This window comes from Arachis stenosperma, chromosome 7 (genome assembly GCF_014773155.1).
Source record: "Arachis stenosperma cultivar V10309 chromosome 7, arast.V10309.gnm1.PFL2, whole genome shotgun sequence".
Classification (NCBI taxonomy): domain Eukaryota; kingdom Viridiplantae; phylum Streptophyta; class Magnoliopsida; order Fabales; family Fabaceae; genus Arachis; species Arachis stenosperma.
This window is the reverse complement of record NC_080383.1, coordinates 77,695,513-77,717,409: the sequence shown is the minus strand read 5'-3', so window position 1 is coordinate 77,717,409 and position 21,897 is coordinate 77,695,513. Positions and strand designations below refer to the sequence as shown.

General features: G+C 34.5%; 1 protein-coding gene across 4 annotated transcripts; it reads left to right on the top strand.

Moving 5' to 3' along the window:
• Positions 1–427: 427 nt before the first annotated feature.
• Positions 428–14,896, top strand: LOC130940935 (uncharacterized). Of its 4 annotated transcripts, none has more exons than XM_057869226.1 (20): positions 430–635; positions 1,113–1,949; positions 2,107–2,313; positions 2,472–2,533; positions 2,787–3,243; positions 3,706–3,906; positions 4,998–5,253; positions 6,025–6,265; positions 6,358–6,527; positions 6,612–7,175; positions 7,842–8,011; positions 8,705–8,921; positions 9,000–9,200; positions 9,831–9,947; positions 10,180–10,422; positions 10,555–10,759; positions 11,292–11,503; positions 12,151–12,302; positions 13,080–13,326; positions 13,870–14,896. In XM_057869226.1, the coding sequence occupies exons 2-20, from the start codon at positions 1,132–1,134 to the stop codon at positions 14,122–14,124; spliced, it is 4,995 nt and encodes a 1,664-aa protein (XP_057725209.1). In that variant the 5' UTR covers positions 430–635; positions 1,113–1,131; the 3' UTR covers positions 14,125–14,896. The 4 variants fall into 4 exon arrangements, with proteins under 4 accessions (XP_057725210.1, XP_057725209.1, XP_057725207.1 ...); XM_057869224.1 differs by having other exon boundaries at positions 430–661; XM_057869225.1 differs by having other exon boundaries at positions 430–718.
• Positions 14,897–21,897: the final 7,001 nt, after the last annotated feature.

The following is a 21,897-nucleotide window of genomic DNA, read 5'->3' as shown; positions in this document are numbered from 1 at the left end:
CGACGTAGTTTAGGGCTCAGGGACTTAATTGTCCAATTTTTGAATGCACCTTTTCACTCAGCAGTCCAGGTGTCAACCAGTGGTGCCACGTCATTCTCAGGGGAGCCACATCAGACTTCTCCGACGGGTCTGGCGGAGGCAATTCGACGGAGAGACTCATCCGTCCAAAATTTGTAAAGGTCGGGGATTTAAAAGTATTTTCAAATGTTCAGGAACGAAAATGTCCGCGGGGCAAAAGATCAGGGACCTATTTGTCCTTTTCTCTAAATTTAAATAAATATTTGAAATCTAACTTTGTGAGCTATCCACAAGCAACAAACTGTTAAATAAAATTCGGCGATGGATTTATCCCTGCCAACTTAGAAACGTAGAACCGAATGAGGACCGTTGGATTTGTTCCCTTCGACGAAGAAATCACTTGGTGGAATTATCGTACGGGTGTAGTAGCCATCGATCATTAACCTTAACTCCTCGTGCGGTAAACAGCTTCTTAGAGACTTGTTAAGTGCATTGCTCCGCCCTATCTATTCTCATCTACTACGAAGATCCCAAACCCCGTTTCGGGCAGTCGCAAAACTCGCGCGTACAACTCACTCCCCAGCTTAACACTCCCTCTTCTTCTCGAATTCATTCAGGTTCCAATTCAAATTCACGAATTCAGGTGCCACATTCATACCTGTTTTTATTCCGGAACGAAACTGAAAGAAAATGTTTGGAGGTTTTGATTTTGTTCATTCTCCAATTTCTTTAATTTTGTTTGTTTCCATTCTATGTCTTTTTTGTCCTACTTTTTGGTTCAATTCTGTTAATTTTCATGTTGAATTCGTAAACCATTTGAACGTTTATTCATTAAGTCTTTACCTTTTTTTAGTTCATGTTATTCATTACTTATTAGTGTTAGTTTTGTTCTTAAATTGTAGTGTTATGTGGTTTTATGGTGTTTCATTTGGTTTGGTGCTTGTGCTGTTTGGAATTGAAGTTAAATGCTGCGTATATGTAGTTTAGTGTATGTTGAGCTTCTGTATCAGTTTTGTTAATTTTTAAGGAGTCTTAATGTCTAGTATATGTAGTTTAGTGTATTAACTTGTTTATCTTATTTGTTCATTTGCTAGTGGTAACTATTCGCAAGTGATGGGGAGGAAAAAAAGTAAACCTCATCGATCAGGGGGGTTAATAGTTGAAACAAATTCTACTGCTGAAGCAGAATTGGATAAGCGGAATGTTGAAGGGACAAGTAAAGGAGGAAATGATGATTTTGTTGAAGTTGATATACCCTATTTTGTTGAAGTTGATCGGTCTGGTTGGTTGTCAGGTGAGCACCTTGATGTTTCTGAGGTTGTCTTGAGGGATTTAAATTTGAGAGAAGGGTTTTCTGGTTTTGAACTGTGTGAGGATTTTTACCAGGATCCACGGTACTTGTTGAGATTTCGAGTGTCTAATGTCAATAATGTTCTTAGTCGAATCAAGTTAGGTCATTGGCCCGTGTTACCCTATACTGATATTCATCTAGAGTTTGTGAAAAGGGATGCAATAGACAATTTGGAACAATGTACCGTGCTGTTGTCTGGGATTTTTGATGGACCGGATGAAGGTGTTTCTGGCCTTGTTCACTTGGCAAGTTTGAAATTTTTCACATTGAGGCCAGTTCTTGGGATTAGGATTTCGGAAGATATTTCTTCTCTCAGGGTAAGAGTTGAAATACTAAAGTGTGCCTTTGATGCTTGTGAGTCACTTCTTGATGTGTCTAGGCAACTATGGAAAAGGAGTATGATGAATGTCATGTCTTGGCTACGTCCAGAAATAGTAACTTCAGAAGTTAGGTATGGATTTGGTAGCTGTATGAAAATGGAAGTTGATCCACAGGCAGAGACCGGAAATAACACATCCAGCAACAGAAAACACACAAGATTTGATCCTGCTGGTTTTTATGAAGCCATTAAGCCTTCAAAGTAAGTTAAGCATTTTCTTTGATCTAGTTCTCATAGCAATGCCGATTATAATGATCCAATAGCACTTGACTTGATATGACAATCAATTTATAGGCAATTTCTATGCCTGAATTTTAGTTTGAGCTTATTATTTGTATATTGTATGTATGTGTATAAGATCTGAGCCAATGCTTGAAGATGACATACCTGAGTTACTTCCTGAACTGAGGCCTTATCAACGACGTGCAGCTTTCTGGATGGTTAAACGGGAGAAACAAATGGAAGAAAGTCAGCGTGAAAGAGAAAGAATTCAGTTTCATTCTCCATTATGCATGCATTTGGATTTTCTGGATACAAGTACTAAAATGTTTTTCAATCCATTCAGGCAAGGTTTATTGACCCTTTTTTCTTAATATAATCATATTTATTGCATACTATTTCCTGGTAGTCTCACTATGGGTCGCTTCCCCCCTTTTCCAACTCTGTTATGATTTTAATTTTATTCTTTCTTCCTTATGCTTATTTGAGTTACAATGGCTTCAGTGGGAATATTTCTTTGTGCCCGGAGACATCTTCGCCTTATGTATTTGGAGGCATTCTTGCTGGTAGGTCCCAAGCTATGTTGCATATATAATTAGTTTTTCATATAACCATATGGAGTTAATAGGTCCCAAAGTATGGTTATGGTAGGCTTGTATGATAGGTCAAATGAGTCCTACGCTGATGAAATTTCTGTCCATGCTTCTTTATTTTTATGAATGATTCTTTGGCCTCTGTCTAAGGCTTTTAGAGAGTGGATGCATGACCAAGCAGTTAAGTGATAGTTCTCCACTTTGACTCAATTTTGTAATGCAACAGATGAGATGGGCTTGGGAAAAACTGTTGAATTACTTGCTTGCATCTTTGCTCACCGGAGATCAGCATCTGAAAGTGATATACTAGTTGAACCAGTGCCTCAAGTTAATGAAGACCAAAATGTCACTTTAAAAAGACTCAAAAGGGAGCGTGTGGAGTGTATATGTGGATCTGTGAGTGAAAGTCTCAAATATGAAGGACTATGGGTTCAATGTGACATTTGTGATGCTTGGCAGCATGCTGATTGTGTTGGTTATTCAGCTAGAGGAAAATCACTGAAATCAAGACATGGATGTGAAGGCAAGACATATAAAACCACAATAGCTGTAAGGGATGGTGAATATGTATGTCAGATGTGCTCTGAACTAATAGAAGTGACTGAATCTCCCATTGCATCGGGTGCCACTCTTATTGTCTGCCCAGCTCCTATTTTGCCCCAGTGGCATAATGAAATTATACGGTACAGGCTCCCCACTCCTCCCGCTGTTTTTAATGAATCTTTTGGTAGGGATCTTAAATAGTATGGATGCCCAAAGTGAGTATTTGAGAGTATCAAAGAATATTCTTTAATGATCTCTTGGAATTGATTTTCTTATTTACTTCTTTTTCTTATTTTTTAATTTATTTTGTTAGTTGATTAGTATTAAGATTAGGAAATAGATTGTAGTATTATTGTTAGCATCAATCAAATTCTGAGTGTTTTATTTTGTGGTGCTTTTAGGGGGATTCCTAATCCCTTATCTCTGTTTGTGTGTTATATGTTATACGTCTGGGGGGTTTCTGGTCTCTCTCCATGCTTCAATAACTCTCTCTCTCTCTCTCTCTCTCTCTCTCTCTCTCTCTATATATATATATATATATATATATATATATATATAACTGTTTTTATCATTGTCAAATTGATGATAAGCTATCATTGTAGCCATACGCGCTCGGGATCCTTGAAAACTTGTATTTATGAAGGCGTGCGGGAGACTTCTTTATCCAACACATCTATAATGGATATCAGTGAACTCGCCACTGCTGACATTGTGTTAACTACCTATGATGTGCTTAAAGAGGATTTATCCCATGATTCTGATAGACATGAAGGTGATCGACACTTTTTGAGATTTCAAAAGAGGTTGGTTCCATAGAATGTCATATTTCCATTGTTATTATCATGTTCATAGGCAGGATATTTTACCCATCCATATGAGAATGATGCGAGTTTATACTGAATGTCACATGCTTTTTCTGCAACATATTCTGATTCTGTCTCGCTGAAGGTACTATATGGTGTGAGAAAATGTTTTCTGTTTCAGGATTAATTACAAGGATGCTTCCTTATTTTGTCCTAACTCCTGTTGATTTTGTAAAGAAAACATTGAAAACTACCAACGTTTCATAAAATCCTCAAACAGGAAACAAAATAAAATCAAGGTGGAATTTTATAATTAATTTTGAAAACAACAAATTGAATAACAAATGTTTTTTTTTTCAGAAATCAAACTCTCTTATGCTAAAAGAAAAGCCTGTCCAACATGAACTCTCTCTTTCATAAGCATAAGCTGTCAAGGGAAGACACATAAACGACTTCATATCTAATATGTCCCCTTGCACATAAGCCCATTGGGCATGAACATGAAGTCTATAGAATGCAAAGAACATACTGAAATTTAACTCTAAGCTGTTCGGTCATAGAGGCTGTGGTTTTTTGTTGAATTCCACATCAAGTCATACAGCCAAAATAACATTTATAACACATGACATGAGCAAGCATATCCTTTCTGCTAACTTTTGGCTGGAGTTCAGCAAAGAATCTAGAGATGATAATATGATATCACATCTTGTATTAGGCTTTATGCTGGGCCACTTGCAGATGTTCAATCTTGCAAAGTTCACACTCTAAATCTACATGTCTACTATTAGACATATAGAGTGTTGAGTCCCACATAAGCTAATAGTGCAATCTAGATAGCTTCTATGAACACTTACGGTACTCTCTCCCTCTAAGCTAGCTTTTGGAAAGGAGTTGGACACTTAAGACCAAAAATCTTAATAGATACCATGTCATGAACCAGTGCTCCTCCAAAGCTTAAGTCTTTAGGGAGAGGATGCATGGTCTAGCAATAACAGTTTCCTCATGATTAATCAAATTATTTGTCGGAGAAACTTTAGATTTCATATCTCCTTTATGATCCCAAGTGTTTTAGTAATATTCTTCCCTTGTAGGTACCCAGTTGTCCCAACTCTTCTCACCAGGATATATTGGTGGAGGGTTTGTTTGGACGAGGCTCAAATGGTGGAAAGTAATACTGCTGCTGCCACTGAAATGGCTCTAAGACTCCATTCTAAGCATCATTGGTGCATAACAGGAACCCCAATTCAGCGCAAGCTTGATGATTTATATGGGCTGCTAAGGTTTCTTAAAGCTAGCCCTTTCAATACATACAAGTGGTGGACTGAAGTTATTCAAGATCCTTATGAGGTATTTCTTTGATACTTTAATGTTTGACTTGGTTGTTGTTAATCAACTTTGTTGCTGCTTTGTTTCTCTTTTATGAGAAAAAAAGGAATATCGTAAGATAAGTTTTAGGGCCGGTCTAGTAAAGTTTTTACTTCTCGAAAGTACCTTTATTGGCTTTTGAAAGATGGTTTTCTATGAGTTGTAGCTCCTATGTTACGTAAATCAAACTAAAAATGACTCTCAATAAATACAAGTAACAATAATTGTATTTGGCAAAATAACTTTTAAAATTTAGAAGGACCATAATAGACATAAATAATTAAATACAAGGATAAATTTGGATATTCATTAATATATGAGGTTATATTAGATTTTTTATTTTTGATAAGCACAAGCTAACTTTGTAAAGCACCTCTTTAGGTGCTTTCAAAAGTACCCCTAACTTCTAAAAGTTGCAAGCACCAGCATATGATTTTTTCTGATGCACCAAGCACAAGCACCTTTCCAAAAACTTTATCAAATCAAATCTTAGTTATATTAACTTTTGGCCACCAATAGTCAAAGACAACATAAGGAGTCTGAATATCTATTTTCTAATTACATTCTTTTATGGCATTCTATAAGCCTTGTGCATTCAGAGGCATTTAGTAACTTCTCTTTAGCATGATGTCAGTTTAGTTTTCTCTAATATGTTGTGCCCATGTTCTCAATCAATTCTTCTTATATGAGATTCATATAGTTTGCACCATGCATATTTCCTGTATTCTTATATGTTTTTATATTCTTCTGCAGAAGGGAGATATGGGAGCTATGGAATTTACACACAGAGTTTTCAAACAAATCATGTGGCGTTCTTCTAAAGAACATGTTGCAGATGAATTGGACCTTCCCTCTCAGGAGGAGTGTCTCTCTTGGCTTACACTCTCACCAGTAGAAGAGCACTTTTATCAGAGGCAACATGAAACCTGTGTCATAGATGCCCACGAAGTTATTGAAAGTTTGAGAAATGATATCCTTAATAGAAAAGGCCCAGGTTTCTGGCGTTTTAATTTCATTTTATAAGTTGTTTGAAACCAATGTTTATCTGGAATAATTTTTGACATGAATATTTCACGTGGATTCCAGGTTCTGCATCCTTAAATAGTTTGTCAGATTCTTTAATCACTCACTCAGAGGCAGGGAAGCTACTGAATGCTCTGCTGAAACTTCGTCAGGCTTGTTGTCACCCGCAAGTTGGGAGTTCTGGTCTGCGTTCCCTCCAGCAGTCACCTATGACCATGGAGGAAATACTAATGGTATGATCATTTAAGAATCTTCAGTGTGAGATTTTACATGTAGCGTACATTGGTCTATTGATTGACATGAATCTTAATCTGTAGGTTCTTATAAGCAAGACTAAGGTAGAAGGTGAGGAAGCTCTTAGAAGGTTAGTTGTTGCTCTGAACGGGCTTGCAGCAATAGCAACAATACAAAACGAATTATCTCAAGCTGCATTGCTGTACCACGAAGCTCTGACGTTGGCTGAAGAGCATTCTGAGGATTTCCGCTTGGATCCTTTGTTGAATATCCACGTTCATCATAATCTTGCCGAAATGCTCCCACAGGCTGCAGACCTTGCCCTGAGAGTGTCCTCTAAAGAAAAGCAGTTCTCTCGAACATCCAGAAAGCATTTTATTGACAAGGTTGATCATTGTCTTTTGAAGAGGCAAAAAGTAAGTGGCTGTGATGACACAAAATTTTCGGCGGCTTCGGTAGAACTATCCAATTCTGCATCCAGCCTTTCAGAAGATGACTTAAATGAGAATCAGGATGTTGATGATGTAGCTGTCTGCACTGTCGAATCTCTGACAGCAGAATGTGAAGATTTGAAGCAGAAATACTTATCCGTGTTCAGTACAAAGCTATGTGCAGCTGAACAGGAGTTTCAAAACTCATACATGCAGGTAAATATCCTTAGTGGATCTAAAGGAAATTTTGTTTTTATTTCTTTATTTGTTTCAAACTTTTGACACTTTATGATGAGTCATTTTAAAAGCCTGTGAAGATAAGTTGATCTTTCCTGGTGAATGCCAAAGAACTATAAGAGGTCTGGGTGCGTAAGACTAAGATATTAACACAAACTATTTCTTAATATGTTGTTCCTGGTACACAGTTGACATCATCATTAATCTAAGTCTGAGCAACGAATTTTATGATCATTTAGGTGATCTATTTGAATTCAACAACCGTTGTTCTTCTCTTAAAATTCAGCGATGATTAATTTCAGGCTTCTGAAGGATTTTGTAGGACCACCATACATAACGATTTAAGTCAGTTTAATTGCATTCGAAATGAGCTATTGCACCAATGTCTTCTTTTTGTTTGCAAAAGTCAAAAGGTAGGAAAAGCGTCAATTATACAGGCGAAAAGAAGATGATATGTCGCTTCTATGTTGTTTCATTTACCATGCTATCTTTAAATAGTTTATTTTATTTTATTAAGTTTTGGAGAGGTGAAAGTAATCAGGAACCTTATATTCTTTCATGACATTTATTTATTTATTTTGATTGTTATTTTTACTCCTTCACACTCTTGTATTTTCTGTAAATGACATTTCAACTTTTATGAAGGTTAGTAATGGATTTAGTGACAGCAAAGCAGATCAAAAAATGTTTTGGTGGCTAGAAGCACTTCATCATGCTGAACAGAACAAGGATTTCTCAGCCGAGTTGTCTAGAAAGATTGAAGAAGCGATCTCAGCAGCTGCAAATAGTTCAAAGTCATCAAAAATAGCTGCTCGGTTAGTGATGCTTTCAGTTTGCAAGATATATGTCACATAGTGAATGAAGTTTGGTGGTAAACAGTATCCCTAACAAGTTGTGCTTTTATTGAATTTATAGAATTTCAACAAGAAATCGCTGAGTGCTAATACCATTTGAATGACTAACTATCTCCATATATGTTTCATTTGTCTATTTTCAAAATAATCTTTTAAAATTCAGCAATTATTAAAGGACCAATTTTGTGGCGAAGTGTGTTGATGCATGTGGGTGAATGTGGGTTTGGACCTAGCAGTGAGAAATTTGAACTCTTTTTTCTTATATTAGGCATGAAACATTGAAAAAAAAGAAATTGAGAAAGTGATAGGGCCTAGTTCTTGAGAAGTCTGAGATGGGTCATGAACATTAAAGAAAACATATTTGCTGTCTTTGCCAACATGTCACTGCATTATGAACGAAAAGTGTTTATGGCAAATAATATATAGAACACCGGGATGATCTCAAGGCTGGATAAAATAGGATGGCTGTGTTGACAACGAACATCTGAATCTCTTTGAATGTGGATATACTCTTTGTGAAAATGAAAAAAGATTTGAGAATCCAATGCTAAGTCTGAGAAATTCTGTGAAATTGACTCTTGTTTTTTTTTTTTTTTAATAAAAAAAAACACACATGTGAAAGGTCTAGTTCTTATATTTGTTATTCTAATTCAGTTTTCGGAGCATATCATCTCTGAAGTATCAAATTCAGACAGGCTTGGATCAGTTAGAGACCTCTCGGAAAGGTCTATTAGATCGACTGTTAGAAATTGACCAAACAATGGAAAAACCAAATGAAGAAGATATTGACCGTATGGGTAAATGTCAAACTTGCCAACCTAATTGTGATGGTCCCCCATGCATTCTGTGTGAACTAGATGAACTCTTCCAGGTTTGCAGCTGAAATTCTCTCTCAAATTGATTCCTCTTGTACAACTAATTAATCTCAAGGTTTATCTTATCTGTTCAGGATTATGAAGCAAGACTATTTGTTCTTAAGAATGAACGTGGCGGAATAATTTCATCCGCTGAGGAGGCAGTAGATCTTCAGAAGAAGAATTTCGCATTGAATCATTTCCTCTCAAAGCTATCAAAATCTAATCACAGAGCAACAGCATCTCAAATTGATAATGAAGAATCAAAGAAAAGGAATGTTGGACAGAGAGTTGTGGTTAGTTACTGCATGTTATCAACTTTTGCTTTGGGTCCATAGGCTGATTTAGATTCTTCTATTTGGATTTATTCTTTTGGATAAAAGAACAACTTTTTTGAGATAAATATAGAATTTTACAAGAGCGACTAGAGATTATCAATAGAAGCACAAAAACAAATACTCCAAATCCCAAAACCGTAGAAACTTGTCAACAGGAACTGATTTAAGGTGAATATGTCAAAGATATGTGACGGAGCTTTCCATAAAACTTCAACCTCGGAGTACAAAAATATGTTTTCTAATTTTTTTTCATGTCCAAGCACTCATTTACTATTGAAATAGAGTGCAAAATTGTTAAGAAAAATGACCCATGCAGAAATGAAAAGGAAAGAGTCTTGCAATGTATTTAAATTAAATCAATTTCATATTCTACTGCTTTTTAAAATTCTCTAGTCTTATGAATTTGTTGTATATAATTTCACCATGGCCTATCTCTATCCCATATTGTCTTAAAAGTCTAGACACCTGGACTCCACATAAAATCAGATATGGATTTGACCATAAAAGATGCTAGCCTCATTTTTCATTTAAGTGATCAGTTGGATTCTTGAAATACATATTTCATATTAGTTATGTTGTGGTATTTAGGTTTCAAGATCAGCATCTGAATTGGAGCTTATTCTCGGTGTTATAAAGAACTATTGCAAGGGTCGATTGGGAAGGGACATTGTCACAGCAGCAACCAAGCATTTACATGTTTTTGAGGTATGGGTTGATGAAATGTTTTCCATTTTATTAGCGTAACCTTTTAGGGAAATTAACCTAAACAACGTTTCTGTTTGGAAGTTATACTTCCCTTCTCTTAGAAAGCAAAAAATCATGTAATAGAAGCATTTGAGGTTAGGTTGATTCTGCTCGAGTCGTTTTCAGCAGCTGATGTTATCTACTGACACCCTGGATTCTCTGAATTCTGATCAGTTGTTCTTGACTTTGACAGGGAATGAGGAAGGAGTTTGGCTATGCGAGATCTTTAGCTCTAGCTCAAGCTCAGTACCTACGGGCCCATGATGAAATAAAGATGGCTGTTTCCCGTTTGCACTTAAGGGCAAATGAGGATGATAAATCTCTTGATGCTTTAGGTGAAGATGAGCTATTTGCAGCTAGCTCAAACTTTTCGCATGATAAGTTTATGTCGTTGAACATGTTGTCACAGATAAAAGGAAAGCTCCGCTACTTAAAGGTAAGGGAACAAGCCTTAGAAACTTGTTTATATCGAGATTCATTTAGTTTTTATATGTATTTTGTCACTATGCGCGCATTGGTATTTGCTTTGCTTTTTTGAATCTGTAACCTCAGATGAACCGTTTTTCAGGGTTTGGTAGAATCTAAGCAAAAGCTGCCATTGGGAAGTCCAGATAGTTCTTCATTAACTCAAGAGATAACTGCATTGCCAAACTCTACAGAAGAGAGGGGTGCAGTCATATTTAAAGCTGATGAAGAAACATGTCCAATTTGCCAAGAAAAGCTTGGCAGTCAGAAAATGGTATTTCAATGTGGGCATGTTACGTGCTGCAAATGTAAGTAATTATATGACAGCTTAATGTCCCATTCATTTGTTGTTCCATTCTACAATGATGGACCTAGATAATTCATTATTCATTGTTGGTGAATATATAGTTGGTGCTGCATAAAATAGTTGATCTCTTATTATACTTCCCCACCTAAAAGTGAAAACTAAATTAGTCCTCTATAATGTTCAGCAACATCCAATTTGTTCTCTGGATTTTGAATATCAAAATAGACATCAATTTAGCTCTTCAATGTATATTTAGACATCTGTTTGGTGCTTAAATTGATAGTTATTCAATATTATAAGTTATAAAAGATAAAATGGTATAAGAAGCTTTTAAGGATTAATTTAATGTCTCTTGTATTACTTTTTTTTTATTCAGTGCTCAGAAACAATGGTTCCCATTGATGTGTTTTTCACCATTTGAAACACCTAGCATAGGTACTCTACTTTCATCCATCTGTGCTCAACAGGTGAATTGTTAGGCGACTTTTTACCTTGATAATATATGAAACATTACTGTCATCTGTTTCTTACAGGTTTATTTGCTATGACTGAGAATAGGCTTCAACATAGCAAGATTCACAATTGGGTTATGTGCCCAACATGTCGACAGCATACAGATTTTGGAAGCATTGCTTATGCTGTTGATGCACAGAAGGAATCTTCTAATTCTGTAACACCTAATACACTTGACAACTGTGAAAAAAGTGAAGCATCCATTACTGTCAAAGGCTCATATGGAACTAAGGTGTTTTTCTTTACAGCTTATATTCTTTTGACGTGCTCAGTATAAATAAAGATATCCTATATCTATGCATAAAACCCTGTGGAATCCGCACGTGATGTTCTTAGGTCTGAATTGTCATGGTTTATAATATACTGCATGGCAGTGCAACGTTAAAATGGTTATTTTGCAGATTCTTTACATCAATTTGATCCCCCATTTATAAGATAACCATAATTTACTGAGAAATTCATATCTGCATGTACAACGAAGGACTACAAATAGAATTGCATTTCAAACAATAGGATAAAATTGATGCTTAGAATCTTTAGAAGACTAACTTTGTTCTGCAAAATCTCTGGGGGACTGATGTGAACTTAAAAAACTGTCATTTGAGTGCTGTGTGATTGAATATGAACTTCAAAATGTGTTGGCTGCATTTTTCAGTGTGTTATTGTGTAATTTGTACTTTTAGTTGCCCCAGTGATTTCTGAGAAACAACCCTTCACTACGTAAATTAGTAGTGTAGTATGATTCTATAAGAAAACAAATTCATAATGCATTTATTTCAAGAACAAGTTTTGTATTGTTACTCTATTGGTTAACTTGTTAAGGACATTGAATTTCATTTTGTGTAACTGTTTTCTCTTTGTGATTTGGGTGCTTTCAAGATTGAAGCTATCACTAGAAGAATCTTGTGGGTAAAGGCTACAGATCAAAAAGCAAAAGTTCTTGTGTTTTCTAGTTGGAATGACGTACTTGATGTATTGGAGCATGCCTTTGCTGCAAATGACATTACATTCATCCGCATGAAAGGAGGCAGGTAAGAAGATAATGTACCCAATAACTCTATTTGTAAACTGAAGCTGGACTAGGAGAAGAGATTTGGATAAAAATAAAAGGAAATAGGATACACTGGAAAAAAAATAGTTTTGATTACATTGGTAGATATAAAGCTGCTTATGGGCCTCTAGTTGATAGCTTATATTTTTAGGAGATATGGTTTATAATGCGAGAGCCTCTGTGACCAAATGATTTAAATTTGATGTTTGTTTGCTCTTTTTCTTCTGAAATAAAATAAATTTGGTTTCAACACAGCGGCTAAAAGAGTGATGGTCCATGACCCATAAAATAGGATTCCAATGACCTTGAGTAGGTCAGGACAGAATGTTGCTATATCAAATATGCATAGATGACCATAATGTGAAGGAATACTTGCAATCAAATGAAATTCTTTAGCTGGAAATGCAAGTAAAATATCTTATCGGTTCAGAGTTAAAAACTTAAGGGAAAAAGTTAAAAAACATCATTAGATATTATATGAGACAGGGTTTCTTCTTTCTTTCTTTTTCTTTTTCTTTTTTCCTTTATTTTTAACTTAAGGTTCTTGCTGTAGTGGTTTGAATCTGAATGAAATAAATACAGGTTTAGGTAGGTTATTCCAGTTTCCAATGACAGTCTATAATGTCATTCTCCAACACAATTGTGAGGGTTATTGTATCAACTATGTGTGACTATTGGTGATCCCATGTTTCACAATAGTATACATCTGCCACTCCATTATGCTCAATTTACTTTGGTTATGAATTTGTGGGTTCAGGAAAGCACAAGTTGCTATCAGTCAATTTAGAGGACACGAGAGTGGCAAGAAAGGTGAGAGGCCAGTGTCAAAATCTATTCAGGTGTTATTGCTTTTAATCCAACATGGAGCCAATGGCCTCAATCTCTTGGAAGCACAGCATGTGGTCCTTGTAGAGCCATTACTCAATCCGGCTGCTGAAGCACAAGCGATCAGTCGTGTACATCGTATCGGCCAAAAGAACAAGACCCTCATTCATCGTTTCATTGTAAGTTACCAGAAGGCATTAATGTTTGCTGTTACATTGTTCTGTTTCTCCCCATCTCACGCACCAACAAACTTGTCATTTATTTTTTTTATATTCAACAAGTTATCAAACTCAATAGTGCACCTAAACTTTTGGAGTTTAGATGAATCCAACAGAGAAAAGGACAAATAAATCCCTGATCTTTTATCTCTAAGACAAATAAATTCCTCACTAAATTTAAATTGCAAATAAGTCAGACTTTTGTAAATGAGTGATACATAAATTCCTCTAGCAATGGTTTGAATCCGGTAAAGAGGGACCTATATGTCTCTCGTTTACAAATGTCAGGGACCTATTTGTAATTAAATTTGGTGACTTGAGTGTTTGATAACCTTGATTCGCAATGGTCTGAGAGGATTTCCAAAATGGACCTGTTCCCGGTGAGCAAAAATTGTTTACTTATTCTTCAATCACTTATGTATCCCCCTCTGCACTTGTTTCTTGCTTTTGGATGAAGGTTTGTGTTGCATATGAGTTCTTATGCTTGTTCCTGAACGTGTTTAGGTCAAAGACACTGTAGAAGAGAGCATATACAAGCTAAACAGAGGCAGGAGCAATCATTCATTCATTAGTGGGAACACAAAAAATCAAGATCAACCTGTTTTGACTCTGAAGGATGTGGAATCCTTACTATCAAGAGCCCCACTAATAATGCCAGAAGCTGATGAAAATGGCAACACAAATTCAAATCTAAGGCATTTGCCGCCATCAATGGCTGCGGCGATTGCCGCTGAGAGAAGAGTCAATGAGCAAACATGATTTTTGCCTCTCTTCACTCAAAATGATGACGTGTTGGTGTTGTGTTACATTCCAAAGATGCAACTTTACATAGCAGAATAAATTCATGGCAGTGTCAAGTGGCAAGAGGTGTTGCAATTCAATAGACTTCCAACCGTAGATTCCTTCTAACCAATATTTCATTTTCTCTCTGTTAGTTAATTTGTTCTTGTAAATATTAGATATCTATGACTTGCCCTTTCTAATTTAAGTCATTCTCTGTAATTATGTATAATATTAATAGATATTAGTCATCGTAATGAGGTCTAATAATTCTCTCTCCTCCACCCTCCTTCCAGTTTGAGATGGGCAAGATGGGCATGATACTCAACCATAAAAGACTGGATATTTATTATTAGATTTTCTCCCCCTAATGATTTATTTGATTTTATTGCTACACTAAGATTCTAGTTTGGCTTTATGCTGTTTGTTTAAGTAAATGAACCAGCCGTGTTGGTTTGCTTTCCAAAATTATGTTTGGAACACATTAGTCTATGTTCTTACAACAACAACAACAAAGTCTTGTCTCACTAGGTGGGGTCGGTTACATGAATCAAATGACGTCATTGAATTCTGTCATGTATCATGTCTGCAAAGAGATCATTTATATGTAGATCTTGTTTGATCATCTCAAGGATGATCTTCTTAAGTCTTCCTCTGCCTTTTATCCCTTGTTCATCTTCCGTCTCATCTATCCTCCTAATTGAGTGTTCTGTCGGTCTTTTTCTTATATGTCCAAACCACCTGAAATGTGATTCTACTATTTTTTTCACAATGGGTGCTACTCCAACTCTCTCCTTTATATTTTCATTCCTTATTTTATCCAATCGCATATGACCATTCATTTATCTCAACATTTTCATCTCTGTCATACTTAACTTATGTTCGTGCTCTTCTTTGACCGCCCAACACTCCATACCATAAAAGCATAGTCGGTCTTATAGCAGTGCAATATAATTTACCTTTAAGTGTTAAAGGCACTTTTTTGTCATATATAAAACCAGATGCACTTTGTCATTTTGACCAACCTGCTTGGATATTATGATTTACATCCTGTTCAATCTCTCTATTATTCTGTATGATACACCCAAGATACTTAAAACTTTTAACTTTTCGTAGGATGTTTTCTCCAATTTTCACCTTTATATTAGGGTTTTTCCTTCTTAAACTGAACTTATATTCCATATATTCCGTCTTACTACGGCTTATGCGCAGACTTTACACTTCTAGAGCTTCTTTCCATAAGTCTAACTTCTTATTTTGGTCTTCCATTTGACTCTCCCATAAGGATGATATCATCGACAAAAAGCATGCACCATGGCACAGGCTCTTGGATGTGCTCTGTGAGTATTTCCAAGACTAATGTGAAAAGGTATGGAGTTAATGATGATCCCTGGTATAATCCTATACCAATAGAAAATTCCTTTATCACCTCACCTTGAGTCTTCATACTAGTTGTGACTCCATCATATATTTTTTTAATTATACGAATATATGCGATCCTTACTATCTTCTTTTTTAAAACCTTCGATAAGACCTCCCTTCTATAGTTGTTGTAACTTTGTATATCCCCCTTATTCTTGTAGATAGGTGCCAAGGTGCTCTTTTTCCACTCATCAACCATCTTCTTTAACCTTAAAATCTCATTAAAAAGTTTGGTTAACCAATTGATGTCTTTTCCTTCAAGGCCCTTCCAAACCTCCATCGGGATATTACTGCCCTGCCATTTTTCATCTGCTTTAGAGTCTCTTTTACCTCGAATTCTTTGATAGTATTCAAAGTTTTGATCTTCCTCCCTTGTGCATAACCGAACAAGGCTCGAAAGAGTCTTATGTCATTCATTAAATAACTCGTAGAAGTAGCTATTCCACCTTTTATTAATCTTCTCCTCTTGAGTCAGTACCTCTTTATCTTTATCCTTTATGCACTTAACTTGATCCAAATTTCTTGTTCTTCTTTCACGACTCTTTGTGATTCTATATATACCTTTTTCTCCTTTTTTCGTGCCCAAAAACTGGTAGAGACCCTCATATGATCTTGTTCTTAGTTTACTTACACCCACTTTTGTCTCTTTCTTAGCTACCTTATATTTTTTCCAATTATCTGCATTGTGACATAGAGACCACTCTTTAAAGCACTCACTTTTCATCTTTATCTTTTCTTGTACACTCGCATTCCACCACCAGAACTCCTTGTCTCTTGATCCTATCCCTTTAAATTCACCAAAACTTTCATTTGCTGTTCTTCTAATAACTTTTGCCATATTCCTCCACATTTCTTCCGCGCTTCCATTCCCATCCCACTTTGCCTCTTCTCCTACCCGTCTTAGGAAGCTTCTTTGTTCCTCACCTTTCGTTCGAACTCACTTGCGGTGCATAGGCACTAATCACATGAAAAATGCGTCCCTCCACCACAAGTTTGATAGAGATGATTCGATCTCCCACCCTCTTGACATCAACTATGTCCTTTTTTTCACTGCTTATCCACAATAATACCAACCTCATTCCTATTCTTTAGCTTTCCTATATGCCAAAATTTGAATTCGGAAGTATCCGACTCCCTAGCCTTCACACCAACTCATTTTGTGTCTTGTAGGCACATAATGTTAATCTTCCTCCTTGTCATGGTGTTCACCACCTCCACGGATTTTCTTGTTAGAGTGTGTATGTTCTATGTCCCAAATCTCAACATTTTATCGCTCCGACCTTTACTTTTTACTTTGTGAACTAGCTTATTTACCCTCGTCCGTTCACGAAAACGCAGGGACTCTTGCTCATTTAACATTACATCTAGGCACCGTTACAACGACTCTTGCTCATTTGACATTGTACTCGAACCATATAGCTCGTTGCTTCCGAACAACGACCTAGCTTTAGCGTAATAACGTATTTGATTCATTTCATGAAAATTCGACTAAGTTTTTATGTTAGTTGTCGAAAACCTAACACATCCTTCTTCTTTTATCCGGACTTGGGATCGACTATATACCACAAATGTAATATAAGCGGAATTCATTAGTCTGTGCTCTTAATATTAAAAGGATTCCTTGGCTATGTTTAGGGCCTAAAGAAGCGATATCACTCCATCCAGACATCCATGGCGCGAATTAGGGATATTTTAATGGAATTGGATTAAATCCATGTAAGATATTTTCCAGCGCAATTGTACACACAAAATTTAACCAAAATATTAATTACTGAATTAATTATTATGCACTTATATTTAAATGTATATTATTTAATTTATTTTTGATATATATTAAATAAATAACTGATTTTATGAGATCTTCTAAAATAAAAAAATTTGATAAATCGATAAAAATAAAAATTCATTACTCTTAAATTAAAATAATATAACACACAAAATTAATGATAATTAATTTATTACTTTATTATTTTATTAATTTTTTTATTTTTATTTTAGAAGATCTAAATTCTAAAGGATTTTTGTAAAATTATTATGTCAAGTCGTTAAAAAATTGTGATTAACTAAAACGTCTATAAGTCCTAAAAAAAATTGTAACACCATCCGTAAATTTTTAATGAAACAAAAAGGCCGAGAAAAAAAAAAAACTTAAAAAGTGCAACTTTTTTTAGACTAAACTCAATCTTGAACCGAATTTGATTTCAGACAACTATAAATCTATTACAATCTTTTTACAAACTTGTTTTGATTTTAATTTTTCGGGATATCCACGAGTACAACGCAAAATGTTTCTAGAACCATAATCTCACAGAAAAGGTGTAAGATCTAAGCACAATGATTATATTATTCAACTATTTCAATAACCTAGACCATACTCTACCTTCTCTACAGATCGATCGCATATCAACTCATTTCTGCTCAGATTCTTGTTCTTGTTTCTCCAAGAAGGTCCTCCTCAACCAGTCCCATGGCTGCAAATCATTGACGTAATAATAATTACTAAAACATCATTAGACAGTATTCACTAATCACCAAGAAAAACATCACTACGGACATGAATATATATACTTGTTCCTCAGCAATATGATCATATATGTATGCATTAGCATTACCATGCTTTAATCATGCAGTTAACCAACGTGACATACATAGGAACGGTGTATAATCTCATGAATCAGCATCGAGAAAAGAATACCTGAATAAGGTAGAGAGAGCCGGTGGTGGCGGCCACCCCCCACGTGAAGACGGCTTTTACGTCTTCCGGTTGGACACGACGCAGCAACGCTGGTAAACGAGCCATTTTTTTTTTAATTATTTTTGCAGCCTCCAATTTTCAATTCTGTAGTGAATGGTGATGAGAATCAGAGGACCTCTGCTCGCTTTTCTTTTTTCTTTTACCTTTTAAAATTCTCAAATCGAAGGCCAAGAATTTTCATTTTTTGACTTTTGGAATGAGCTAGAAAGAGCTGGACCTCCCTCCATTCGGTCGAGACAAAAAGATTCTTTTAAAATCAGAGTAAGGACTTTTTATATGTTCAAATTAGGCAAGGTCTCCAGTGTGGATGTGAAAAGAAACATCCACATTTATGGACATCTGGTTCAAGTCTCTCAGGTAGCGTTTGGTGGAGAGACAGAGACAGAAAGATTGAAACTAAGAGACAGAGACTAAGAGACAAGGATTGAAACAAATCTCAGTATTCTGTTTAGTGCAAAATGGGAGACAGGAATTGAAACAAGAATGAAACTCTAATTTAATTTGTATAAAGGGTAAAATTGAAATTAATTAATTGAAATGAAAATATTTTAGGTATAAAATGTTATTAAAGTTTCAGTCTCTATCTCTAAAAATTTCAGTCCCCTGTGTCCCTACTTTTTGGAGGTACTGAAATACTGAAATTTTAGAGACAGAGACAGAAATTTTAGTACCAGTCTCTGAACTAACAAACATGAAACTGAGTCTCAGTCTCTCAGTCTCTGTCTCAATACCTGAAAACAAACGCTACCTCAGTGACATCTGGGACTGCTATCACTGTTTTCTCCCAAATTTGCAGTGTTAACTTAATATTCGAAAGATTTGTTGATAAAAAATTTTTTAAAACATATTATCAACAACACAATTTTAAATAATTTAAAAATATGATAAAAAATAATTAATAATTATAATTTTTATAAGTAATAAAAAGGTTTTTATTTAACAAATAATTTATTTATTTAATTTAAATTTTACGATAATTTTTGAATAAATATTTAGAAGTTATAAAAAAAAATTGAAACAAAATTTGATCTTTAAATTTTTTATTTTTTAAAAAAATATGATAATTTATAATAAAAAATTTTTTAAAAAATTTCACTTCACACAAAATTATTAAATTTTAAGAATGAAAATATTTTATTTTTCTAGTAATAATTACAAAAATTTATATTAAAATCTAATTTCTAAATTTTTTTTTAAAATATATATTTAATATGTATTTTTTTTTGTTGTGTTTTAAAATCTTTTAAAAACTTATTTATCATTAACATCTTTGAGATTCTTTTTGTTAGTGATGCAAATTTTTTAATATTATTTTAATAATGAATAAAGTTCTACATCCAAATAAAATATTTAATAAAGTTTAACCAAGTTGTTATAACAACTTTTTAAATCACGCACTTCCTCCTCCTCCTCCTCCTCCCAAATTCGTGCATGTAGATTCTTCTTCTTCCTTCCTCCTCCTCCTCATCTTCTTTCTTCTTGAATGTTGTGTCTTCTTCTTTTTCTTTTTCGTTATCATCATCATCAATAATATCAACATTTTGTGAACATCTTTATTAGTTCTGATTTTTTCTGCTGCCATCATTAAATAATTTCGCTTTATTTGTGTGTTACTTGAGGCTCACTTAATGCTGCTGATAAGTATTGACTAAATTTTTTATTCCTTAAATATTTCAGTTTATTTCTTAGTTTAATTGAGACTTATCTAGATCTAGAAATGATTCAATATGTTTTTGTTAATGATTGAGTTTTTTTTTAGTAAAAAAGAATAAAATGATTTATTATCACTTTATTCAATTGTATTCATTCCATTCCATTCAATTTATCTTGAAAGTCATTCCAACCATTGTGACAAATTATTCATCGAGAACACATCTGGACTGCGAATGAACCAAAAATATTATTAAAGCGAAATTATTGTATAATACCAAATGAATCGACCATATATGAATCTTACCCAACCATACTCTGGATTCCACAAATTTCAAACAAACTTGAAAAAAAATTGAAAATGAATGTGTAGAAAACTGCTGCCAAATTAAATAACCTGCTAATAATATTAGTTTGGTTTAATTACTCTGTTGGTCCTTATAGTTTCGCGAAATTTTCAATTAGGTTCCTATACTTTTTTTCTTTTTAATTGGGTCCTTGCACTAATTTTTTTTTCAATTGAGTCCCTATACTTTTTTTTCTTTTATTTGAGTCCCTGCATCTATTTTTTTTTAGTTGGGTCCCTATACAATTAAGTCAATTACTACTAAGAGGGACCTAATTGAAAAAAAAATTAGTGCAGGGACCCGATTAAAAGAAAAAAAATATAGGAACCTAATTGAAATTTTTACGAAACTATAGGGACTAACAGAGTAATTAAACCTATTAGTTTTTGCATAGCAAGTTATACACTAATAATAACTATAACTATAATTAATATCAGCAATCAAGATTTTGTTTCCCAACTTCTTGCTTCTTATTTTTCAAGTCATGCGTGGTTTTAATTGTAGTATAAAATGAGAGAATATGTAAGTAACCTTACTCTACTGTGATCATAAATAAAACCAACTATTGTTCTATAAACATTGTTCTTTTCTTCATTTTTATTGGATACTTATGTTATTTCTTATATAAATTCGAATTTAGAAATACCTGCATCAAGAATGAACCAAAAATATTATCAAAACAAAACCATTGTATAATACCAAATGAATCGAACATGTGTCCATTATATAAATTCAAATTTAAAAACATCTGCATCTCTAGAATGAACCGAAAGTATTATCAAAGCAAAATCACTGTATAATACTAAATGAACCGAACATTGTCCATTATATAAATTCAAATTCAATTCAAAATGTTGGTTTTTGTTAGCAAAATATTGGTGTTGTTGGTTATTACGATAATGAAAGAAGAAGAACATACGTGCACGAATTTAAAAGAAGGAGGAGGAGGAGGAGGAGGAGGAGGAGGAGGGGAACGGAAAAATAGAAGGAGAAGACAAAGATGAAGAAGTTGCGTTATTGAAACGCGCATGTTGAAAGGTGGTTTTGTTGAGTTTGGCCCAATTTGATTGGACTTAGATACAAAAATGCTTGGATGTGTAATTGGAGTGTTTAATAATTTACTCAAATTTGAGCTTTCTTGATTGAGTTTTTTTATAAAAAAAAAACAATATTTCAAGGATATTTTTTAAGGCATATCTATCAAATTTTTTCAAGAATATTTTTTTGTATATGTAACAATTCATTAATTAACAACAAACTTTTAAATAGAATTTAGATTTACGATAAATTAATTCTTATCCTGACAGATTAAAAAATATCGTAGACAACATAAAAACAAAACAATATATAAATCACACATCAATATCATTTTAAACATATATTAAAACAAGAGTAATACCCCAAATAGGTTCTCAATGATTTGGCGGTCCGACTGATTTGTCCCCCAGAAAAATTAATTAGGTCCCGAGTCCCCAAGATTACTAGATATATGCCATATAGGTCCCCAAGCCAGGTTGAACCGGTTAACACGACACTCTCTCTCCTACGTGGAGGTTATAGGTGTGACGTGTCAGGTAA